The 23,313-nt window shown below is 49.5% G+C and overlaps 1 protein-coding gene across 1 annotated transcript in view; it reads left to right on the forward strand.

Annotated features, from left to right (window-relative positions):
- Positions 1-22,518, forward strand: part of Uvssa (UV stimulated scaffold protein A) — a 34,745-nt gene extending 12,227 nt beyond the window's left edge. Inside the window, exons 7-13 of the mRNA XM_051165236.1 lie at positions 10,216-10,321; positions 16,623-16,794; positions 17,241-17,363; positions 18,799-18,982; positions 19,458-19,569; positions 21,755-21,929; positions 22,401-22,518. Coding sequence (XP_051021193.1) covers positions 10,216-10,321; positions 16,623-16,794; positions 17,241-17,363; positions 18,799-18,982; positions 19,458-19,569; positions 21,755-21,929; positions 22,401-22,494 — 966 coding nt within the window. The 3' untranslated portion in view covers positions 22,495-22,518. The remainder of the gene's footprint in view (positions 1-10,215; positions 10,322-16,622; positions 16,795-17,240; positions 17,364-18,798; positions 18,983-19,457; positions 19,570-21,754; positions 21,930-22,400) is intronic.
- Positions 22,519-23,313: the final 795 nt, after the last annotated feature.

Here is a 23,313-nt window from a genome sequence, read left to right on the forward strand (position 1 = left end):
GATAGGCCAGGTTGTTTGTGGGCAGAAATGGTATTCCTGGGACTCACGGGCTGACAGGGTACTGCATCTCCCTGAGTGAGGACCTGGTGCTGAGATAGAGCAGAGATACTTGGGTCCCTGGATGGGGCTGGAGTGATGGGAATCCCAGGCAGGGCAGAGAGAGGTACGGACAGGTGTTCTGGGTGCCTGGTAGTGGGCAGGGATGCAGCCCTGCAGTCCTAGGAGCCACAGAGGCCATTTGTGCCAGGCACGCTGCAGAGTACATTACTATGGATGGAGGTGATGGAGTGGGAGTGGAGCACCTATGCCTGGGGCTGCGTGGAACCAGAGCTGAGGGAGATGGCTGCACTTAGGGGAGTTGGGCTGTGAGACTTTGACTGAAAGACACAAAACTGTCACAGTCCAAACTCTGTCACCCACTTCTCTTCACAGCTACCAACTGAAGTCATCATCCCGTGTTTCTCTCTGCTAGTTTTAATTAAATTTTTGTTTTCCAAGACAGGGTTTCTCTGTGTAGCCTTGGCTGTCTTGGACTTACTTTGTAGACCAGGCTGGCCTCAAACTCAGAGTGATCCACCTGCCTCTGCCTGGCTGTAATGAATTAAAAAAAAAAAAATTGTGTGTGTGTGTGCGCGCGCGCGCGCGCACGCGCGCACGCAGGTCAGGACTTGCAAGAGTCAATTCTCTCCTTGTACCATGTAGGTCTAGGGACAAGACTCAAGTCCTTAGCAAGTGCCTTTTCCTGTTGAGACATCTCACAGGGTCCTTCAGCTGGTTTCCAAACAGAGAAAATAGGCATCAGAGCTGCTACCGCCCCATGGAATTCTGTCCTGAACCCAAATCCCAAACCTGGACCCTGAGCCTAGTTCCTGAACCTAGCCTTAGAGTTGCGGTTTCCATCCTATGGGTTACGACTATTTTGGGGGTTAAATGACCCTTTCACAGGGTATGTATTAGATATATAAAATTACAGTTATGAAGTAATGAAATAATTTTATGGCTGAAATAATTTAATATGGTTCCACAACTTGAGGAACCATATTAAAGGTTGGCAGCATTAAGAAGGTTGAGTGAGAAGCACTGTCTTAGAGGGTGGTGGGCCAGCCGACTTGGGCAGTCTGACTTGTGAGTTCTGTTTTGGGAGGTAGCATTGAGGTGGAAACAAAGGTCTTTACTGAGGAAAAGGTCAAATTTGAAGCCATCCACTGCCACAGCCTGAAGCCACGAGCACCTCATTTCTGGTACTTAGAGACTCTGCTGACCACTCTGTGGCTGCTAGGAGGCACGTTGAAGGTGTGGGAAGTGCTGGAGCCTGAGGATACAGGAGGGAGGGTACTGTTTGGCAGCTGCCTGATGGTCCCAGCTTTGCAGAGGGTATGTGTGATGTGGGCCAGCAGAGGGCGACCTTGTTTCTCCTTCAGTCAGCAAATAGTTGAGTTTACAGCAATCACAGGAATACTGTGCTGCAATTGATGTTGTCTGGCAGTGTTTGGTATATGTCGTTAACATCTTATGAGAGTTGTGTTCTGTTGTGCCACTTATCTAGATCAGCTTTATGAAGTCTGAGCAATGTGTGTTTACAGTGGAGAGCACTTCTCTAGCCATGAGGAAAGTGACAGACATCTCCAGCCCTCACTGCAGCAGTCAGAAAGAGGTTTTGTTTTTTGTTTTCCCCAAGGCAGGGTTTCTCTATGTAACAGAGCTCTGGCTGTCCTGAACTCACTTTATAGACCATGCTGGCCTTGAACTCACAAACATCCACCTGCCTCTGCCTCCCAAGTACTGGGATTAAAGGCGTGTGCCATGATGCCCGGCCAGAAAGAGTTTGTTTTATCTCTACACTCAGTGTTCAAAGTCATCAGTACATCAGGCTTAGCCAAGTCTACACCATGTGGGTTACCTTCAGGGTAACCTAACAACCAACCTGTGACGGGAGGCCACCTCACTATTCTCCTGTGTACCCCAGTCCATCCCTGAAGAACTCAGCCAAGCCAGTTCTACAGTGCTGATGGGCCTTGGCAGTGCAGGGACGTACTTGGATGGCTAGCGCTCCAGGGAGTAGCCACAGAGCTGTGAATGTTTTTGAGCAGCACAGAAGGGTTTTTCCAGCCTGAGCTTCCTTGCTGGGACCGACAGCAGTGGGCTGGCAGGACTCCCAGCCCCGGGGTCTCAGCAGCCTCACCATTCTCCTCGTCCTGCAGCTTTGTAGGCAGATAACGCTGGGTGCTGTGGATGCTGTTCCTGTAACCGTATCTCTCAGCTCCGTGTCTCCCGAGTGCTGAGTGGCTGGCTGCTGGAGGAGCCCTGGGCACTCTTCTTTTGGCCTACAGGCCACTCATGAGGCCTTTGGGTGGTGGTGAGGACATGCAACGTCCTGAGCCAGGACTCTGCATTTAGTTTAGCTAGCTCCAGGTGCAGCAACTTGCATCTCCAGAGCCCAAGTAAGAAGCTCCATCTTCGTATGTTGTGGCTTGTACCCATGGCTATGTTACCAGTATGGTAATAATCATGCACTCAGGACACCTGAGTGGAAGCTGGGCCTGGTAGTTAAAAGCTTGTCTTCTCAATTACCTGACAGGCTGAGGCAAGAGGATCATTACTAAAACACCAGCCTGGGATAGAGTGATTTCAAGGGCTGCCTTGGACCTAGGTAATTTAGTGAGCCCTTGTTTCAAAATACAAAGAGGCCTGGAGATTTGGGTCAGTGGTAGAGAGCAGCCTAGCATTTTTTGTTTGGCTGTTTGGTTGTTTTGTCTTTTTTGAGGTAAGGTTTCTCTGTATAGCTTTGGCTGTCCTGGAACTCACTCTGTTAACCAGGCTGGCCTCAAACTCACATAGATCTGCCTGCCTCTGCCTCCCAAGTGCTGGGATTAAAGGTATGCTCCACCACTGCCCAGCACAGCTTAGTATGTTTGAGGCAGGAGATTTAATCTCTAGTAGTTTAAAAAAAAAAGGGTGGCTTGCCCTGACTCCTGCAGTCCTAGTCCTAGCTTTCTGTTGTGGGTCTGCCTTTGCTGTAAGGCGATATTGGGCTCACATTAGGAAGTCATTGGTCATAGCATTGCTATGTCAGTACTTTGGCTGCCAGGACTGGCCATTTCCTAACTCCCATGGGACACAGACACGGGTGTCTGAAACCCAGCACTGTAACACTGTGAGCACAGTCTTTCTGTGGTGCATGGTGGGCAGTCTTGGATTGATGTGATGTCCAGGGCCTGACTGTTTCCACTCTCTCTTGTTAACCTGGTCATGCATTAATACATGCATCCTTGTGCATCTCAGCAGGTGGATAGTAGCCCTTACAGCTGAAGCCTGCCTCCTTCCGCCTGTGCCTACCGGAGCTGCTGTGAAGGCAGGCCTTTCAGGTGTTAGAGGGTCCTCTGGTGACACAGGTCAGCACACTAGCCCAGGCCACCGTTGGGTATGTACGGCTGCCCAGGCCCAGCGAGGTGGTAGCCCTTGGACCAATGGTGCCCTACCTTCAGTGGGAAGGCAGATAGTGCTCTGCTCTGCTGTCACTTGAATGGACACTTCCTAGACCTGTCTCCTCAAACTGATTTTAACGAAAGGCACTGCTCTGAAGTCCTTGGAGATTTTGCTTGCCGCAGCTGGAGAGCGAGCGAGTCGCTGCCTGTAGATGAAGTGATTGGCGGCTCCGAGACTGTGAGTGGCAGCGCCCAGGCTCAGGTGAGCAGTGCTTCCCAGAATAGATACAGCGCCTGCCTATCTGCACATCGCCCGCCCTTCCTGCAGCTGGTGGGCAGCTCCCTGCAAGGCTGCTGCACCACAGTGTCTTGTGGGGGAGGGGCAGTGAGAGGGCTAATGAATGTCTATGTTAATTAGAGCTGTTTTAATTAGAAATCATGATGAGGTGTTCACTAATTTCCAAATAAAATTTACGGAGGGTTTAAATCATTTCCTAGTGTTTCCCCATTTAGCGCGGGATTGGCATCGTTAACTCCTCGTGTAGAACAGGCTGAGCAAGGAGCACTAATTCAATAATGCATGATTTAAACATTTTAGAACTTCTAGCAAATGTGTGAGATTGAAACAAACACAATGCTGCCAGTCATAAACAGCAGTGCAGACATTCGGCCAGTGCAGGCTGTCTTTGGAAGGCGGAGTTGATGCAGGCTGAGCTGGTTGTCCCCTGTTCCCTCAGGCATCTGTGATGTCCAGCCCCAGTTCCATTTGAATGTTGCCGTTGGTTTCTGTACAGTATTGTTTTCCTTTTGATATAGATGGTCTGTCTTCAAAAATACTTAAACCAGTTTAAACATGTCTAAGCACTTGCTTTACAGAGTGTGTGCGCTTCAGTTCAGTTTGGAGGCAGGCTGGGGATAAATCTTGACCCGATCAATGTGGAGGGCCATTTCGTAGAGTTAGTTTCCACCTGCTCTGTTACAGAAGAGCTGTAATAATCCATGGCGACCTCATTATTTAAACTGATAAAAATCCTTTGAAAACTTTTAAATTGCCTGCCTTTTCATTATGTAGCTCTGATCATGGTTAGTTTGTATTGGGTAATTAACAAAATTCAAATTCCCACCAAGTGGTGATTTGAGACATCAGTATGTCTAACTTGTCTGCTGTTCTGTCCTTCCTGGACTGTTGGTCTACTCGCTCATGTGGTTATAAATGCATCTTTGTGCAAGCCAGTCTCATGGGCTGTGTGGCAGTCGCCCTGATGGAACTGTGGACTCATCTTCGCCCTCTCACAGCAATGGAAATCAATCTGGTTGGTACACGCTGCGAGCTTTGCCTGTTTTCTGTGTTGGGTGCTGGCCAGTCTGCCTTTCAGATCAGTCTCATTCCAGGCCTAGGGGTGCTATATTGGGAGCTCACCCAGGCCCAGCTCCTCTCCTGCTGAGTGTTAAGAAAGCTTCCTGGGCTGTGCAGGGCTTGCTTCTTGTAGGTGAAAAGGACAGAGGCAGAAAACCCAGGGAATGAAATGTTGAACCGTCAGGCACACCGGGGAAAGCAAGGAAACTAAATCAGCCTGTGGGGACCTTGTGCAGCAGCAGGGCCCGTAAACAGCCCTCTCAGTGCTCTGCTCCCTCCATCACACTGAAGGCCAAGCACGTCCCCAACAGCATAGAGTGGGGAGGGCTTTGAGTACACGTTCTTATGAGGTCAGCTCACAAGGATGGAGAGGACGCTCAGCGGCCTCTGCACCAGCCCACACCCTCCCAGGCCCAGTGCATGGATCTGGTCTTGGTTTCTCCTGGCTCATGTCCGGCCCAATCATTTGTCTTTCCAGAATGAGCTGGTTTTCAACACGGCTCATATGTCATCTCTTTAGCGCTAGGAGGATCCCTATCGGACTATTTCCTCCATTTTACAGATGAGAAAGCCATCCTGAGGAACTTGTACGAGTCCTGGGCCCTTCTAGAGTCCCAGGTGCCCAGTGGAAAGGCTGCCTGAGGAGTATGGCACCAGGACCTTTGGGACAGGCCACTCAGCATAGCATGGCCTCATGTTCCCAGAAGCTGGCCACCTGCTCTCACCTGAGATGGCAGCCAAGGCACAGGGAGGACCCTGTTCCAATCCTAGGAAGAGACTGTTAGGTGTGGGTCCAAGCAAGTAGGGTGCACTTCCCCTGCAGGGTTGGCTTTCTCTGCACACTCCCAGGAGGAATGATTGCTGATTTCACACTTCATTGGATGTTCCTGTGTGGAGTTCACACAACCTCCTTCAGGATAACTCTCCTGCCTCTGCACCACTCACACAGCCTTGTCATTGGGAGAATGTATGTATGGGTTCCCTCAACAGCCTGGTTTGAGTATACCCATTAGGAGTACTAGAAATCCATAGTGCCTGGCCTGTGTCCACCTAGGCTACCAGCCCTCAATTTGATTGACAGCATGCAACTCCCTTACCCATCTGGCTTAGCTGCTTGTTTGGATCTAGCTGAGATTTCCAGCCTTAGGCTCACTCTGGAAATGAACTTCTAGGCACATATGACCAAGGTTTCCTGCCTCATACTCTGTAGCAGCCTAGGCTCAGCTCTTGGGTCCCAGTTCTAGGAAGCTCCCTGGCACTGGGGTGATTGGCCAAATGGGATTCTCAAGGGCAGGTTTTTGTGGACTGTTCTACACTGATTCGGATCAAGGGAGAGAGGGGAAGAGAAATGCCTGCCCCTGTGTGTCCTGCAGTGCTGTTGTGAGATCTTTTGTGAACATGGCCATTATAGAGACAGTCATTTCAGAAAATGAAGTTTTGCTCCAGCAGAATTTTTGGACTTGAGTGTATGCTCTGGTGCCCTGCCTGCATCTGGACAGGGTTGGCTCAGTGCCAGCTCTTCTGGCCACCAGGTGCCTGTTCTGGGTTATCACATGGTCAGCACCACAACGCCCTCTGTCCTCTGAAGGTGCGTCCCTGGCAGCCAAGATGCACATGAGATATTGGCCTGGCCGGGCAATTTGCACGGCCTTCCAGGGAGGGCATTAGCATATAAATAGCAGATGCAATGACGGCCATCACAGCTGAGCACGTTTAATTTTTAGTTTATAAGATAGAATGGGTTTTTAAATGCATAGCCATCAAGCCGCTGAAAGACAAATGCAGTTTGGAACTCACTTGTCTGACGAGGCCTTACATCATTTTTTTTTTAAAAGGGAAATAGACACACATAAAACTGAACAAAAGTGATTTCTTGGGTGAAAAGTAATTGAGATTGCGTACCAAGTTAATTAGATCGTACAAAATTTATTTAATGGTCCCAGCTGTATCTCTGGGCCCTGGGCTTGGCGGCCATGGGCTCTGTATGTCGAGATGCTCTTCCCATTCCTTTGCAAATAATTAGCACTCACCACCCCACTTCTGTAAACTGATTGCGTTGTATATTTTAGCCGTTTTATTGCTTGTTTAATTATGATCATGACGACTCATTTTTCTAAATCCTTTTAACTGTGGGTGAGAATCAATTTGTATAAAACCAGCAGTACCCCTACCGCGGCAACAGTGATGGGTAAAAGCTTGTGTCGGTCTTGTGGGTGGGTGAGTCGGCTCTCGGCAGGGCTCTGTAGCTCCCACTTTGGGGCCTGCTAAGGAGAAGCCTTCTGATTGGCTGGGAGGGCTTCTGAACCACCTACCTTATCTCTCAAAAGCATTCAGGGATTTCACCTGCCAGAAAAGGTATGAGCGAGATGCCCAGCCTCTGCTGGTGTGTGGTCCCATGTGCAGATCTCATTAAGGGTTGTTCCTCCCCCTCCAGTTTCATGCAGTATGTTTGTTCTGTGATGTTTCCCCACAGTAGAAAACCTGGCCCTAACGTAGGATAAAAGCGCATTGTTCTTGAGAACATTTCAGAAGTCTGGCCTCGTTTTGAAGACATTAGCAATTCCGATGCCTTTTACCAGGTGTGCGCCCTTTCCCAGCTACTTTATGTGGCCCCTCTGGATGCTGGCCTCTGTCCGGCCTCTCCTGTGACCTTATAGGCAGATTACAGCCACACTGGCCGTGGCCTCTGGATTATTTAGATTCGGCCAACTGAAGTTCAAGACCCATGAAGGCCTTCTTCCCTCTGCGTTGTGCTACTTTCCAGGAGAATGCCCCTTGTGATCATAATATTCCTGGTCAGACTCCTGAGCAGGTCACAGGAGTGTCCCCACAGCTAGGGCTCAGAGCTTTTCCACATGAGAGTGATTTCCCGTCTCTCAGGTATGGCTCATCTGTCAGCTGTCCTTGGTAACTTCAGCACCAAGGATTTGCAATGTTGATATTTACCAAATGTGAGTTAAAAGTTCACTTTAGCTTCACTTAAGTGTCAACAGCGATGTCTCTAAATTCTAGTTGTGGCAGTTTGAGTACTTCATCTCCAGACAGTTGCAGAGTAAAGTATAAGGATGCCTGGTGGCTCTCCGCGGCCCCAGAGAAGGCCTGGGTCTTTTTTGAGGCATACACATATGGTAGAAGAATAGCCAGCTGGAAGCCTTATCAGTGCTAATTTAAGAACAAGGAAGAACCCAGTGCTTCACATTTATTCTAAAATATAAACAGTTTTAGTTGGGGAGGAAGAAGATAAAATTCTAATAGTTACCTAAGCAGTTGAATATTTTTTAGGAAATGAAATTTTGATAAAAAGTCCCCAGCAAAATTCAAGGGTGTGAGCAATAAGCATAATATTTTATGAAAATGACCCCCATATTTAAAACCTGGCACTATATGTTATGCATTGTAGCACCCAGCCCACATCTACCTTTTAGAAAATTAAAACACATAAATTCTGTTTAGTGTTTGATACGCACTGCACTAGCTGAGCCCGTGACGCCCTAAAACCTTGGGCTGCTTTCCACCTTTCATAAATTCCTGGGTAGATTCTATACAAAAATAATTTTCAGGTCCGTGGCTCATTGTTATTCAAACGTGATTGATCGTCATCATTTGCTCAGCTCGGGAGTTAAGTGCCCCTGTCATCTCCAAAGAGTATAATTGGGACGTTTCACAGGTCAGCGGTGGAGACAGGCTTCCCTTTTGATCAGTGTTAGACTGATAACAAAAATTACAGTTTCCGATGATTAATGTCTTCTGTGCTTCCCAGATGCACGACTGTGGGCTGCACCAAAACAAAGTGCATTTGCATCTGATTATGCTCTCTCGGGCAGCAGTCTCCCAGGTTGGGGCGAGGGGCTGCAGGCAGCCTCACATGGAGCCAGCTCTACCTGGGTGGGCAGCGTGCTGAGCTGAGCTGCAAGCAGGTGATGCACTGTAGATCCTCCTCCGTGGTAACTGTCATTCGCTTCGCTTCCTGTGCACAGTGGCTCCTGTCCTGAAAAACAGAAGCTACTCCTTTGATATTCCTTCTTCTGTTGGCAAATAGTCAGGTCCATGAGGAACATATGTGAATTCAAAGTGTTGCTTTTGGGAATGGTTTTTTAAATTAATGTTTAAGTTTTTCAAAGTTTTTCTTATAACTCTCTGAGGGTCCCCCTAGTTTGCACTCACTTGACAGAGACCTTCCCTGGCTCTGCCCTGGAGCCGTTTGTTTTCTTTCTTTCTTTCTTTCTTTCTTTCTTTCTTTCTTTCTTTCTTTCGTCTTCTTCTTTTTGAAACAGGGTCTCTCTATTATCTGTATTATGAAACTGTCCAGGAACTTGCTACGTACACCAATCTGGCCTCCTTGAACCCACAGAGATGCACCTGCCTCTGCCTCCCAACTGTGCAGTCCACTCTCAGACATTGATGGATACTCAGTACAGAGCTCCTGCTGGTCAACCCGGGCTCTATGGATTGTTACTGTAATTAAATCTTTTCTCTATCTCAGCCCTTATAGCTTCCCCTTCATTTCATACACAGACAAGCGCTGAGATTAAGGGTGGGTGCCACCATGCCTAGCCAATTGCCCTGGAGCTTTGGAAGGTGCAAGAGCACTGAAACTCGGCGTGAGGTGCGGGGGGGGGGGGGGAACCAAAATCTCAGGGGCATCACAACTCAAGGAGCCACCACAATCTGAGGGGTCCACTTCCCTAGGGGTATGGACCTCTTTGCCTTGGCGAGCTGAACCCGGCTCCCTCAAGTGACAAGTGGGCAGTAGAATTGATCTCAGAAAGGTTGGGTTTCTGGCTTCTTATCCTGAGTGAGGAAGAGTATTATGTCAGTGGGAAGTAGAGTGGGAGGAACCTCATCAGAGGATGTATCTGCAGTGAGAGTGGAGAAGCACTGGGGCTGGGGCATAGCAAATGTCATGACCTGTGGCCCTGGGCATGGCAGAGCTGTAGGTGGGGTGGCGGCAGCATTAATTCAGGCTCTGCTGCCTGCTTAAAGGGAATGAGCCAGCTGTGCGGGTGCTTGGTGATGCCCACTGTAGCGGGCACAGGAGGATTGGTACTGGTTAGGGAACTAAGCAAAAGCATTGTGATTTAAGAATAAGAACAGCCTTAGAGACATAATTAAAGGCTATCCACGGGCCGGAGAGATGGCTCAGGGGTGAAGAGCACTATCTGCTTTTCTAAAGGTCCTGAGTTCAATTCCCAGCAACCACGAAGCGGCTCACAACCATCTATAATGAAATCTGGTGCCCTCTTCTGGCATGCAGGCATACATGTGGGCAGAACACTGTATAAATAATAAATGAATAAATACATCTTTAAAAAAAAAAAGACTATCCACATCTGTTGTTGATGGGCCCATCAGAAGCAGCACCCATGCACAGCCATGGACAGCTGCTGTGGGTAGAGCTGATGACCTTATTTGTAATTGGGAATGTTTCCACAGACAGAAGCACTGGAGGACAGCGAGGAAGATGATCAGGACTTTGTGGAGGTCCCAGAGAAAGAGGGTTATGAGCCTCGAATCCCTGACCATCTACGGGCTGAATATGGTGAGCTGTGGGCCCATGAGGGGCAAGATTGGGCATCAAGGGAACTGGGGAGACAGATCTCCACTCTGGACAATGTCTCTAGGTTGTGACATCAGCCAGGGAGCTTAGCCTTCAGCTTTCCTTGCACAGCTGTTGTGTCTGCAATGTTGCTTGGCTGTTTCTTTTGTGCCCGGAGCCTGCTGTGCAGCACATGGCAGGTGTCCACTGCACGGGGTCTTTGGAGCCCTTTGATGCTCTGGCTGTGGGGCAGGGATGCAGTGTGATGGGGGAGGGCCTGCACCAGGGTGGAGAGGAGGCAGATACCAGGATAAAAGCACCCCTGCTTGTGTCCGTGAGGTCACAGACGTGGTCTGGACCCCATGGCAAGAATTAGCTTGTCACACATAGAGCACCACTGTGATAGACAGGCACGACCCAGCTAGGATTTCCCTCTTTTCCAAGAAAACATTGAAAGCTACACTCTGTGCCCTAAGCTTGTATCCTCCAGAGAGAAAGTGTAGACTTAACAGGGATCCAGGGCTCAGGTCACAGCCTCAGGTTTGGCATCACTTATGCCAAGAAGAAGCAAATAAAACAATTCCCCTGGCTTCTGTGGGAAGTACACAAGAGGATTTGATCTGCCATCTGTACCTGGATGGCTGGTGATGTTGACCATTTGAGTCTAGCACAGGAGGCCAAGTCATAAAGCCACTTTGAAGCATCTCCTACTACCACTTGCTAGGCCACTTGCTTGGACACAGCCAGAGCAACCTCCTGTGAGCCCATACAGGGAGTCACAGTGGCTCTGGTTTGCCAGTTACAACCCACATCTACTCGTGGTAATCCCAGCCTGGCTCAGGTCTTACCAGGGTTGTGCTGCCCTACTAGGTGTTACTAATGTAGACCAATCCATGATTCTCAATAGAATACCGCTGGTCCCACTACTGAGTTTTGGGTTACTTGTTACACAGCAGCAATAACTATACTGTCCATAGCTTCTGCACCCAGTGCCCATCAGCCTGTACACCACTGCCTTTCCATCAGAGCCTTCCACGTACACCTGGCCCTGGTGGTTTGCTCCCTGGTCTGTAATTCCTCCCTTTCTTGGCAAGGCTCTAAACATGCGTTTTAACCCTGGAAGGCAGTGACGGCTGATGTGTTCTGAGCTGGGCATTGTTTGTGTTTTCAGAATGGCATCAGGTGGAAAGCAGGGCAGAGTTAGAAGGGGCTGGCACGGTGTGCAGGGAGACCTATAGCAGCCACACTAAGTACATAGAATCTGACCATCAGTGCCAGTGCTGGGCTGAGGGCCACAGGAACCAAGCAGGGCTTGATGGGACACACCACACCTCAAATTCCTGGAGCGTTCACGAGAGGGCATGGGCAAGAAGCGCACTGGCCCTGGGCAGTAGGACCTGTGGCGTGGGCGGAAGGTGGGAATCCTCCATCATTCTACCAACTGGAGAGTCCCTCGGGAGTCCTGGGAACTAGCCAGCAGCCTAGGCTGGAGTGTCTGGACAGACAGACAGTGTGCAGTGAGCTCAGTTCATAATACTAGTTTATAGTCCATCACTGTTTTTCCAATTAAACACAGGAGAATCTGAAGTGTTAGATTCGGTCTAAATCCACATGGCTGAGGAAATCAGGCCCTTTTTTCTTTCTCATTTCTTTCTCTGAATTTTCACTGAGGGGCTTTTATCTTCCCCTTAATCCTACCATTTCTGTCAGGACATAATCTCTTTCTCAAATTTACATTTTAATTACAAGGCCAGCTGAACTAGGTAAAATCAATAATGTCAGCGCACGGCAGCCTAACTTTGTGCGGAGCCCAGCCTCTCCATTTCCTCCTATCGATCCATCTCTCCCGCACTGTCTGCTTTAGTGCTTCAGGCAAATAGGTGCCACTTGGCCAATTTAAACAAAAAAAGGAGCTTTGGACATTTTTATGATTCTTTCTAAAAGCAACTATGGGAGTAAATTTTGGCCAAGGGACTACTGGGGGCAGGCCCTGCAAGGCAGCAGGGCCACAGCAGCCAGCGTGATGATGTCTCACTCTTAGGGTCACGAACCCTCTGGCCTGAGGAATGTGCTCTGCTTTTTGGGTTTTAACTTTGAAAATATGTCAGTGAGATTGATTTTCTACGACGGTGTGAAAACAGTGGTGTTCAGTGCCCTGAGTGTTTACCCTGCTCTAACACGCTTACCCATCTTCTTAATGGTTTAAAACAACAAATCAATGAAAAATATATTTCATTCTTGTAACTCTTAGGAATTCTCATATTGATCTTTTGGCTGCGATTGTATCTATCTAAATGTCACATTGTTCACTTACCAGCCTTACCTCCCTGCTGTGTATGTATGTATGCAGGGCTGGGCTAACTGCTGCCTTCCACGTTGCCAGTAACGTTGTGGTGGGACACACTGAGAGTCACACGTTTGCCACAAAATCTGAGACACTGTGTTTTGGGTTATCTGTTTGCTTATTTGTTTGTTTGCTTGCTTGCTTGTTTTTCAAGACAGGATTTCTCTTTGTAGCCCTGGCTGTCCTGGACTTACTCTGTAGATCAGGCTGGCCCTCAACTCTTAGAGATCTGGCTCCTGAGTGCTAGCAATAATATCATATGCCACCACCACCCAGCATAAGACACTGTTTCTATGGTTGGATCAGATAGGAGGCTGCCAGGCATCTTCTGATACACAGTGGGCCCAACGCCTTAGGACTATAGAGCTCCAGAGCCTGGAGGTGGCTGTCTGTGACTCCACTACCCTCTCAGCATGGCCCTACCCAGGTCCTCTCTCCCAACCCATAAGAATCCAAGAGATAGGAGCCCTCGCCTGTGCATAAGGTCATCCAGAGTTTCTGTGAAGGGCCACAGGAAATATTTTGGCTTTCTGGCCTGGATCAAGTCTCTGCTATAGCTCCACTCTGAAAGCAGCACAAATAAAGCACAAACAGATGGCTATAGTTAGGACCCATAAAACTTTGTTATAGAAACAGGCAGGAAATGTGATTGGCCCATTGCCTTCAGAGCCACAGGAAGCCCTGAAGAGCAGCTGGTCATTTCTATGCCATGTCAGGCTGACCTCTGCTACAGCAAGCCCATGATGAGTCCAGAGCTCCTGGTGGCTTGTGCTGTGGCCTTTCAGACTTTGCTTCCCCAAGGGCCTCAGGTAGAGTGCATAGGCCTTCCTTGATGGATGTTTCTTTGTTGTACAGACTTTGTTTTGTTTGGTTTTGGAAACAGTGTCTTGCACTGAGTTCAAGATGCCTTCAACTTGAAATGCTCCTACCCCAGGCCTTCTGGGTACTAGAATCACATACCTGTATCGCATGCCTAAGTCATTCATTGACCTTGAGTTTAGGAATTAATGTACAAACTTAGCTTACCATTTTTTAATGATTTTTTTCTTGATTTAGGGTCTTGCTGTGTAACCTAGACTGACCTTGACTTTGAGATTCTCCTACCTGAGTACCCCAAGTTCTGGTGACAAGTGAGGACCAGAATGTACTTTGACTGTTACCTGTGGGTCTGTTACCATTTGTCACATCTTCATGTATTCTTTCTTTTATACTGTTTTTAAACTTATAATTTACTCTCTGGTATTAAAATGTTTTCTCAGCTGTCTTCCCCCTCCCACACACCCCCTTTGGTTTTTTTCAAGACAGGCTATCTCTGTGTATCCTTCCTTTGTAGACCAGGCTGGCCTTGAACTCACAAAGATCCTCCTGCCTCTGCCTCCCCAGTACTGGGATTAAAGATGTGCGCCACCACACCCGGCTCTTGGCTGTCTTTTGATTGTTTATTAACTTCTTAGTTTAGTGCCTCAATAGTTGTTTATTAGCTAAACATATTTGACTTGGCCAGCTCATCTCCTCATAGATTTATCAGTTCATTTAGCAAGTAGTCCTGAGTCTGTTGAGTACTTTTTCTTGCTGTGCTGCTACTGTTACTGTTTGTTTGTTTTTTCTCTCCTGCTTTAAAAAAAAAAAAAAATATATATATATATATATATGTATATATATATATATATATATATATATATATATATATATATATCTTTGTAACATTCTGATAGTTGTCTCCAATTTTAAGACTTACATAATTTTCTCATTCACTGCTCCCATTTTATGGTTCTAGGGACAGAACTCGGGGCCTCACACATGATGACCATGCTTTCTGCCACCTTACTCCTCATTCACTATTTTTTTTTTTATGGTTTTTGTACTGTCCTCTACATAAGACAGGCGGTCAAAGCCCCTCTTATCCCACCTCCATGGCCTGGGCCACGCTCATGCCCACTGGGTCATTGTTCTGATGTCAGAAGTCATTTACTCATTGTTATCTTGCCCTGCACTTGGGATTTAGATTTTCTTTTTCCTGATGGATCACTTATGCTAAGTATGTTTTTAAAGGATCTGCAAGGGGAAGTCCTTGTGGCCTTGTGTCCACAGGACTCCTCTCTTGTACCTGTGGTGGGCATGACAGCTCAGCTTGTAAACTTGGTTCTTCTTCCTACACTCTTTACCTTGTCCTTTTTCTCTTTTGTGGTACTGCGGATGGGACTCAGAGCCTTACACATCCTAGGCACATGCTCTGCCACAACACTGCAGCCCCAGCCCTTCCTTCTGCCCTTCAAGATGACTTTCCAAGGCCCTGACCTGCTGCTGTGGCTGAACGTGTGGCTCCCAGTGGTGTTTTCGGTTCTTTACTCTTGTCTTCGTTATCATTGGTGTTCTCCAGTTCTCCAGCTTCCTCGTTTAGCCCAGTTGCCCCTCACCTGCTCTGGCAGGCAGCAAGCCCCTTAGTTTCAGGAAAACTGTCTCATTTCTTCAACTGTTTTCTACATTCCAATTATATATTCTTTCCTTTGGAATTCTAGAAACAAGGACAGCATACCTGTCTGTCTGCAAGTTTACTCATGTGCATGTTGGTCCCTCTGCCCTTCAGGTACCCAGCGTGTAATTATGCCTCTAGAGTTTCCCAATCCTCATTTTTTAAAAAATGTATTTTATGTGCATGGGTATTTTGCCAGCTTGTATGTGTGCCATATGTGTGCCTAGTGCTTGAGGAGGCCAGAAGAAAATACCAGATCCCCTGGAACTAGAATCAGGCAGTTGTAAGCTACCATGGGGTGCTGGGAATTGAACCTGGGAAAGAACAGCCAGTGCTCTCGAGCACCGAGCCATCTCTCCAGCCCTGCTGCTCCTCATCTTCAATACCTGTTTCTCTTCTGACTGACAGAATGGTGCTCTGCTATCTACAGTCCTCCCAAGTGACTTTTCCTTCTTGTCCTGTCTCAGCTGTGGAGTCTTCCTAGTCTAAGAAACGGTGCGTTGTCTGCCCTCTCTCTTTGGCGGCACGATGCTCAGAAGTCAGAGTTTTGCTGTCAGTGCAGGTCTCACTGGCAGGGCTGGTCCAGCTGAGGCTGCTCCTGCAGTGAATGTGAGAAGTGGGCTAACACGTAGTAGTGCCTCTGGATTCCCAGTTCAGACTGTGCTCTGGAGCCAGCAAGGGTCAGACTGGGCCCTGCATGCAGCCTGTTAAGAACCAGACCCAAGAGTGAGCAAGAAGGGAAACCAGGTGCCAGAATTGTGCCGTTGGAGATGTGAGAATGAATAGTGGGCTAAGGTTATATTCTATAGAACCCTGGTGTGGAGTGTCGGCATCATAACCCCCTCCAGCTGGTAGTAGGTAGGACAGCTGTTTCAGGGTGTTATCCTGTAGTCAGGGTCTTGATATCTGCCCCACAGCCACAGAAAAGGTTCTCCAGCTACGGGACCCAGGCCTAGCCACCCGTGGCTTTTAAAGTTTGGACAGAAGTTGGGAAAAGCCATGCTGAGGATAGCACATGGGAGAAGTGCCATTGAGCTCTGCTTGAACCACCTGTCACCCTCACACAAAGGCTGGTTTTCTCTGTTCCTTGCTCAGTGAAGGGAGGGCCCCTGCTAGGGGCAAGGGAGCTGTGTGTCCACACTATAGGTGGCCTCCCTTTAGCATGGCAGGTTTCATATGCCGATGTCCATTCTCTCTCTGTAGGAAGCTGTGGGCAAAGGTGATCGTGTTGTCAGTCAGTACTGTGAACAGCTGGAGTAGGCTCCTGGTGATAGTCCCTGTAGGCTACGGCTGCCTCGGACTCTGTCCTGTATCCCCTCAGAAGAGTGTAGCCCATTTCTGAGGAGTTGAGGTGACAGGTATTTCTTGTGCTCTTGGAGGCATGAATGTTGTCATGTGTGGGTGCATCTAATGCCTGACAACATGGTGCTCCCCTAGTCTTCCCTGGGTTGTAGAGTGATGTCAGAAATGGACATGTGTCATTTCAGGGCTGGAGCCAAAGGCTCCACTGAAGACTCTGGTGAAAGGCACAGCTGTGTGTAGCCGACAGGAGAGGACAAGGATGAGAAGGGAAGAGGAGGCATCAGACCCCACCTCAGCAGCTGCCCAGCTGTTGCGGCTCCAGGACAACTTGCCACCCTCCTCACCTTCCTCTACCAGGTGACTTTAGATGTCCCATGCTGCTGGGCCCACTGCCTAGTCCTGCCACCACTTGTTCTGACCACTGGCTGGCCTGAACAGGTTGCCCAAATAAATACCCTCCCTTGAGAGGTAGCCTGGGGTATGTATAGCCCTAGCCAAGTAGCACCTGCTGATGTGGCCATGCTGCTCAGCTGAGCCTGCAGCAACCCTCTGGAGGTCCTGCAGGCAGGCCACATTCTTGAAGGAGATGTCAGGTGACCTTCCCCACCAGGCAGGTTCATTTCATAGATCAGAGCCAGTACTCATTGGGGCCAGGTTGTTTGCTGGACCTTGGCAGCCACTCTGAAAGCTCAGGCTCAACGCTGTGTATTCATGCTGACCCCAGGTCTGTATTGCAATGTGGGAGGGAAAGGCAAGTGGCCATACAAGGAATGGACAGCTCACATGTGCTAATCTGTTTTCAGGGTACTTCTAGGGCCAGAGGAGGCCCAGAAGCAAGCAGAGCGAGACCGAGCACCCATTGTACCCTTCGGAGTAGACCTGTGCTACTGGGGCCAGGAACAGCTAAGAGCTGGAAAGATCCTTAAGTGAGTCTAAAGTATCTGGTTCCCAGGACTCAGCACAGCCTGGCCTTATATACCTGTCCACTGGCCCATAGGACACTGGGACTTGAGCCTTATTATTGCTTCTTCAGGAGGTACCTGTGAGAGCATCCATTACTCAGTGTGAAGGGATAGCTAATGAGACAAGCTCAGTTCTAGATCCTCCTGACAGGTGTGGCTCCTCAAGATGCTGAGTGCGACTACTCCAGCAGAACTCAGGCTGCAGATGGCTAGGGGAAGGTGAGGGGAGCAAAACACACCTAAGAGTGCAGGTAAAACTCATCTAGAAGGAAGAGGGAGTCAGGGTGGTGGGAAGGGCTCAGGCTGCATTTGCTGGCACTGTGCTTAAGAGCTAGAGCTGGGAGTTTAAAATCAGGAAAACTAATAATGTGTGGACCTCAGGCTGGGCTGCCTGGGTACTAAGCTTACGTGGCAGGAGTTGGGACCCCTGAAAGCCTAAGAAATGGAGTCAGGTCTCTATGTGAGGGATCTGCTTCAGGGTTTTGCTCTGAGGCTTCATGAGGTTAAGTATTGGTGCAGTTAGGCTTATAGTGAGGAACTTCCCCAAGTTGAAGTCATAGCTCTCCTGTGTTGCTGCTGCATCGCAGTTCCTGTCAACAGATGCTGTTGCTCTGAAACACAGCCAAGAACAGTCAGGATCCTGGGCTGTATCACTCTTCTGCCTGCCATTTGCCCCACCATCTCTGAGCAATCCATAGAGGAGCCAGCTCTTGCGGCAGCTGGCATCCATGTGCAGAGCCTGAAGAATCCAGCTATGTATTGATGGAAGGGGGCACAGAGTGACAAAGTCTGCCCCATTCTTTGGCATCCAGAGAAATGTGGCTTTAATAGAGTTTGGTGATGCACTGAGTCTGTAGTTCAGTGGCATAGTGCTTGCCTGGCATGCATAAGGCCCTAAGTTCAGTCCCCTAGGATTGCCACGGAAGAAAAAAAAAAAAGAAAAGAAAACAAGGTTTGGTGATAGCCAGACAGCAAAAGCTCCATCCTTTGGACCCCTTAGCACTGCATAAAGACTATGAAGGTATAAATTTATACACACGTCTTCCTCTGGGGCATTGGTGCCATGTTGATGTCGGAGCTTATATTCACCCACTCAATGGCAGAGACCCTTGACATGGGCTCATGTTATTCTCAAAGCCATGACCTGAGGGCCCCGGAGCTGCTGCCCTGCTTTGCAAGAGGAATCTGAACCTCAGGCCAGTGATAATACCCACCATGTTTGGCTGGTTTGTGAACATCAGGATTTGAACCCAATTGGAGTGCTCATGTTCTCTAGTCCAGGAAAGCCACCAGGGGCCAGTGCTCTCCTCAGGGCTGAGGGGTAACTGTGGTGTATGGGATTGGGACAGCCTCCCTCTTCTAGTCCAGAGTTTTTGAGGGTCTCTGGTTTACCTTTCAGATCTGACTCTCAACACCGCTTCTGGAAACCCAGCGAGGTGGAGGAGGAGGTGGACAGTGCCCATGTTTCTGAGATGCTCCACAGCCGACACATTACTTTTTCAGGGACGTTTGAGCCTGTGCAGCACAAGTGCCGGGCTCTGAAGCCTAATGGCAGCCTCTGCGAGCGCCAGGATCGGCTGAAGGTAAGGCCAGTAGGCAAGGTCATGTATGAAGTGTGCCTACCCAGGGAGAGGCGAGACCACCAGTGTCCTGGGGAAGTGCTGGCCCTCTGCCTCCATCCTGACTAGGGATACTTCTGAGCCCTGGGGAGCCCTGTGGAGGAGGGCTTAAAGCAGTGTCACAATTGCTTAGCTCTCAGAGCCTTGTGTTTGATCTTCTCTGCCCTGGGCCCTGACATTAACTTCTGAGAGACCATCTCTAACAGCCAGAGCGCTGTTCTGTAGCTAGAGCCTGAAGCTGGGGAGGTCCATACATGCTTGCAGAAGGTAGCAGGACAGAGAGAAGTTGCTTTGGACAAACAGACTTCAGTTCTCACACTCCTACTGCTATCTCTCCCTAGATCTCTCCTTGAGGAGGGCGCATGATCACAGGGCTTGGCTGTGGCACCCTCCCCTAGAGCTGTTTGTGCTATGTCTCAGCTTTGTGTCTATTGTATAGTGCCCATTCCATGGGAAGATCATCCCCAGAGATGACAAGGGACAGCCTCTCAACCCAGAAGACAGAGCCCGTGAGCAAAGGCAGCAGCTTCAGCAGCAGCAGGCACATCCAGGTAGGTGTGTGGGAGCAAGAGAGAGACTGCAGGCACAGCCCTGGAGCTTGTGGTCCCCATCTGTAACTGAGAAACAGGTCGGGGCTCCATGGGCAAGCTTGGGTACACATGGCTAATAAGGTGTTTATCTTCAAGGCGAGTATGGATGCTCCTGACTCCATACACCAAGTCAGCATCTGCACAGAGGGATTGAACCAGAGTCTTTTATGTGCTAGAGAAGCACTGGACCGCTGTGCTGCAGTCCCCCAGGTTCTGGTTCTTACTCCTGCTTCCTGAGCAGATGAAGGGGTTGCAGCAGTCTGTCTCTCCTGATATGGTCATCCACTCTAGTTCTTGCACCTGGAGTCTAGGTGGTCTGGTTGCTGACTCTGCCTCACTGTGGTCAGCTCCAACTCAGCTCAGTAGCTACATGGGTGGTCAGCCCATGGAAGGCCCTTCTGTGAAGGGGACATGTCTACAGCCCCCTTCATGGCTTCTTGCCCTGTGGTCATGAGACACAAATGCCTGTTTCATCCTGTGCCCAGAGGCATGTCTGGGTTGTATAGCAGTGCAGGGGGGCCTGCCCTGTTCATCTGCAGGAGAAACCTTCCCTGGTGGCTCACACTCAGGAGCAAATTAAGTGCCTATTTTTGTGTCAACCCTGAAGAGTATCTAGTTTTCCAGCCCTCGGTGGCTTGTTAACAAACAGGTATCAGGCCACGGGCCAAGCCCGGTGCTGGCCAGTCAGATGTGAAATAGCATCTCTTTACTAACTGCAGTATTGATCCCGCCTCCCTCGCACACGGGGCAATTTTCTTTTCCCTGGTGCTAACCTCAGTGACAATGCACACGGTGCTCCAGGGCCCTTCAGCGCCCAGGAAGGCTGCACAGCCCCAGCGTCTATTGATTTTCTTCAAAGGCTTTTAAATTGCTCCTTCATTTTCCTGAGGTGCTCATTCCATCTCCACTGGATGCCGGCATTTTTTCGTTGTGTTTAAACAATTGCTCTATTCACCAGGTTCCTAAACTGTGACGCCTTCTTATTACTGGGAGATAAACTGTTTAGACAGTTTTCCTTAATCTTGGATTAATCGTCCCTGTATCTGAATTGTGCAGTCCTGAGTTCCTTCACTTAAAAAAAAAAATCAGCTTGGAGAGGCCATGCCATCTGTCTGTCTGGCGTGCTTGCTTCTCCCTCAATGGACGTGCCCCTCTCGCAGTCTGGCTTTGCTGCCACCGTTTCCAGGCACTCTGCCCCAGCTCATGGAACCTCTTTGGCATTTGGGTGCCTCTGTACTAAGGAATGTCCAGTGTCCTTCTGCCTGCTAGGCTCACCCAGGTCTAGAAGAGTTAGCTTTACTTTGCCTTTACCTGCTTCACTAGGCTGACTTTCCCAAGCCAGGCTGGACCAGTGCCATGCCCAGCAGAGCTCAGGGTGGCCTGTGGAGGTGAGTGAGCAGAGTAGGGAACTCAAGAGTCCCAGGCTCTGACCCCTAGAAGGGCCCGGTGCTTACTTACAGTCTCAGAGCCCTACATATAAGCAATAATCGGCCATGAATCTGGCCTGCAACTGATGAGGCTGCTTGGTGGACTGGGTGCTGTTCAGTTTCCCTCACTTTCTACAGACCCTCATGGCTACAACAGACAGTGCCCAGCTCACAGCAGGAATACCTCTGCTCTGCACTTAGAGGCCCATGTCCACATTTCCTGTGAAGCAGAGAACCCATCCCTAGCCTGCCATGTACCTCAACTCTGGATACCCTTGCCTCTCATGCCCGTTAGGTAGCAGATATGTCTGAAAGTACCACAGTTGGCCTGGTTGTCCATAGTCAGGCCTATAGACTGGGCAGTAGCCTGTAGACACTGACTGCATGGACAGTGACCTTGAGTACTGTCCACCTGAGTGGTCAGGAATGTCAAGAGTAGTAGGTCTGGGCCTTCCTGGATCTTTCTAGCCTGTTCAAGTTGTGGGGACCCTTGGGATACTAGAGGACTAAATGACTGAAGGAGGAGTAGGCAAGACTGTGAAAAGAGGTGGCTCTGGTGGCTCTCATCCTCCATGTGGCCATGCCACTTGGCACAGACCCTTTCAGACTATGGTACCAGAGCATGCAGCAGCCAAGCTCCAGCCCTCCATCAGGGAGAAACCACAAGGGTCACCTGGGCTGGTGCTGGGCACTTTTTGAAATCTTAAAGTTTTTCTCAGATTGGCAGGACCCTGAGTTTATGAAGGACGTGGAGGCAGCCACAGGGGTGGACCTCGGGTCTTCCAAGTATAGCAAGAAGGGCAAGGGAAGGAAGAAGAAACACCCCAATCTCACTGACCTGCGGGAGCGTGCCAACACCGCCCGGGCCCGCCTGGAAAAGAAGGTCTTTGCCAAGTAAGAGCTTTTTACTGTCCAAGGCCCCAGGCTTTGTTGTAGGATATGTTGGGGGAGAGCAACTGAGTTGCCGGGAGCTTGTGGTGACTGAATTAGCCAGGGAGGTAACCAGGATCAGCCATCACGGCAAGAGCCATTGGGGTCAGAGCTGCAGCCTTGTACTGGTCAGCCGTGGGTGGGGTGGCACTGGCCACATAGGCCTTCTGCTCTGTCCTACAACCTTCCTGATGAATTCCTTATGCCTTGCCCTGCAGCCCGTGTTCAATTGTGCCACAGAGTAGCAAGTGTGGGCTCTTGCACCTGCCTTCAGGGCTGGGGTACAGCTCAAACCGGTGAGCCCTACTCTGTCCCAGCCCTACCTGAGAGACGTTCAGTGCCCACTGGGAGCCTCTATGAGGCCCAGGACAGCAGGCCAACCTAGGCCCCCAGAGTCCTGTCAGGTCCTCAGGCATGTCTTTGCTCTCTCCACAGGGCAGCCGTGCAGAGAGTAGTTGCTGCCATGAACCAGATGGACCAGAAGAAACACGAGAAGTTTGCAAACCAATTTAACTACGCACTGAATTGAAAGGGTGTGGGCTGAGTGTGCTGCGGGGCCCTTTGGCCATCAGCTCTTTTCCTTTCACCAGCTAACTAGGATAGGAGGATAGGCTTCGGGCTGGGTAGTCAGAACTTGTTTTTTATGTCTGTAACAATGGAAAATGATGCATTACGGCACTCTGCACGAAGCCAGGGAATATAGCTCAGTGGTGAGGTCAGGGGCTGAGACCCAACAAGTGTAACCATGCACGTGGCACCTCACCTATAGTGTCAGCGGTTGGGAGACAGAACCAGGACTGAGTTCTGAAATTAAAGGCATAAAGGTGTGGCTTCTTTCCTGTTGCTTTAAAGCCCTTCCATGTTGTGATACACACCAATACTTTATTCCTGTTTTTTGCGCATAAAAATCGCAGCAGAGGACTAGGGAGGCGGCTCAGTGGATAAAGCACTTGCTATGCAATCATGAGGACTGAGCCGGGATTCCCAGCATCCAAGTCAAAGCCAGGTGCTTGGCTAGCCTGCCTGTAGTCCTGGCCTTGGTGGGGGAGACAGGGTCCCTGGGGCAAGCCGGGCAAGGAGACCGGCCAACATCAGCAAGACACTGCCTCTGTATAGAAAGTGGAGAGCAATTTGGGGAAACACCCAGCTACAACCTCTGGCCTCTATGCGCATGTGTACACACACCAATAGACTTGTGCCCACAAGACAAACACACAACCACACCACAATATGTAGACCAGGCTGGCCTCAAACTTACAGAGATCCTCCTGCCTCAGCCTCTCAAGGGCTGGGATTAAAGGAGTGCACCACCACAGCCTGCATAAACACTTTTGCTTTTTTGAGAATT

This window comes from Acomys russatus, chromosome 22 (genome assembly GCF_903995435.1).
Source record: "Acomys russatus chromosome 22, mAcoRus1.1, whole genome shotgun sequence".
Taxonomy (NCBI): Eukaryota; Metazoa; Chordata; class Mammalia; order Rodentia; family Muridae; genus Acomys; species Acomys russatus.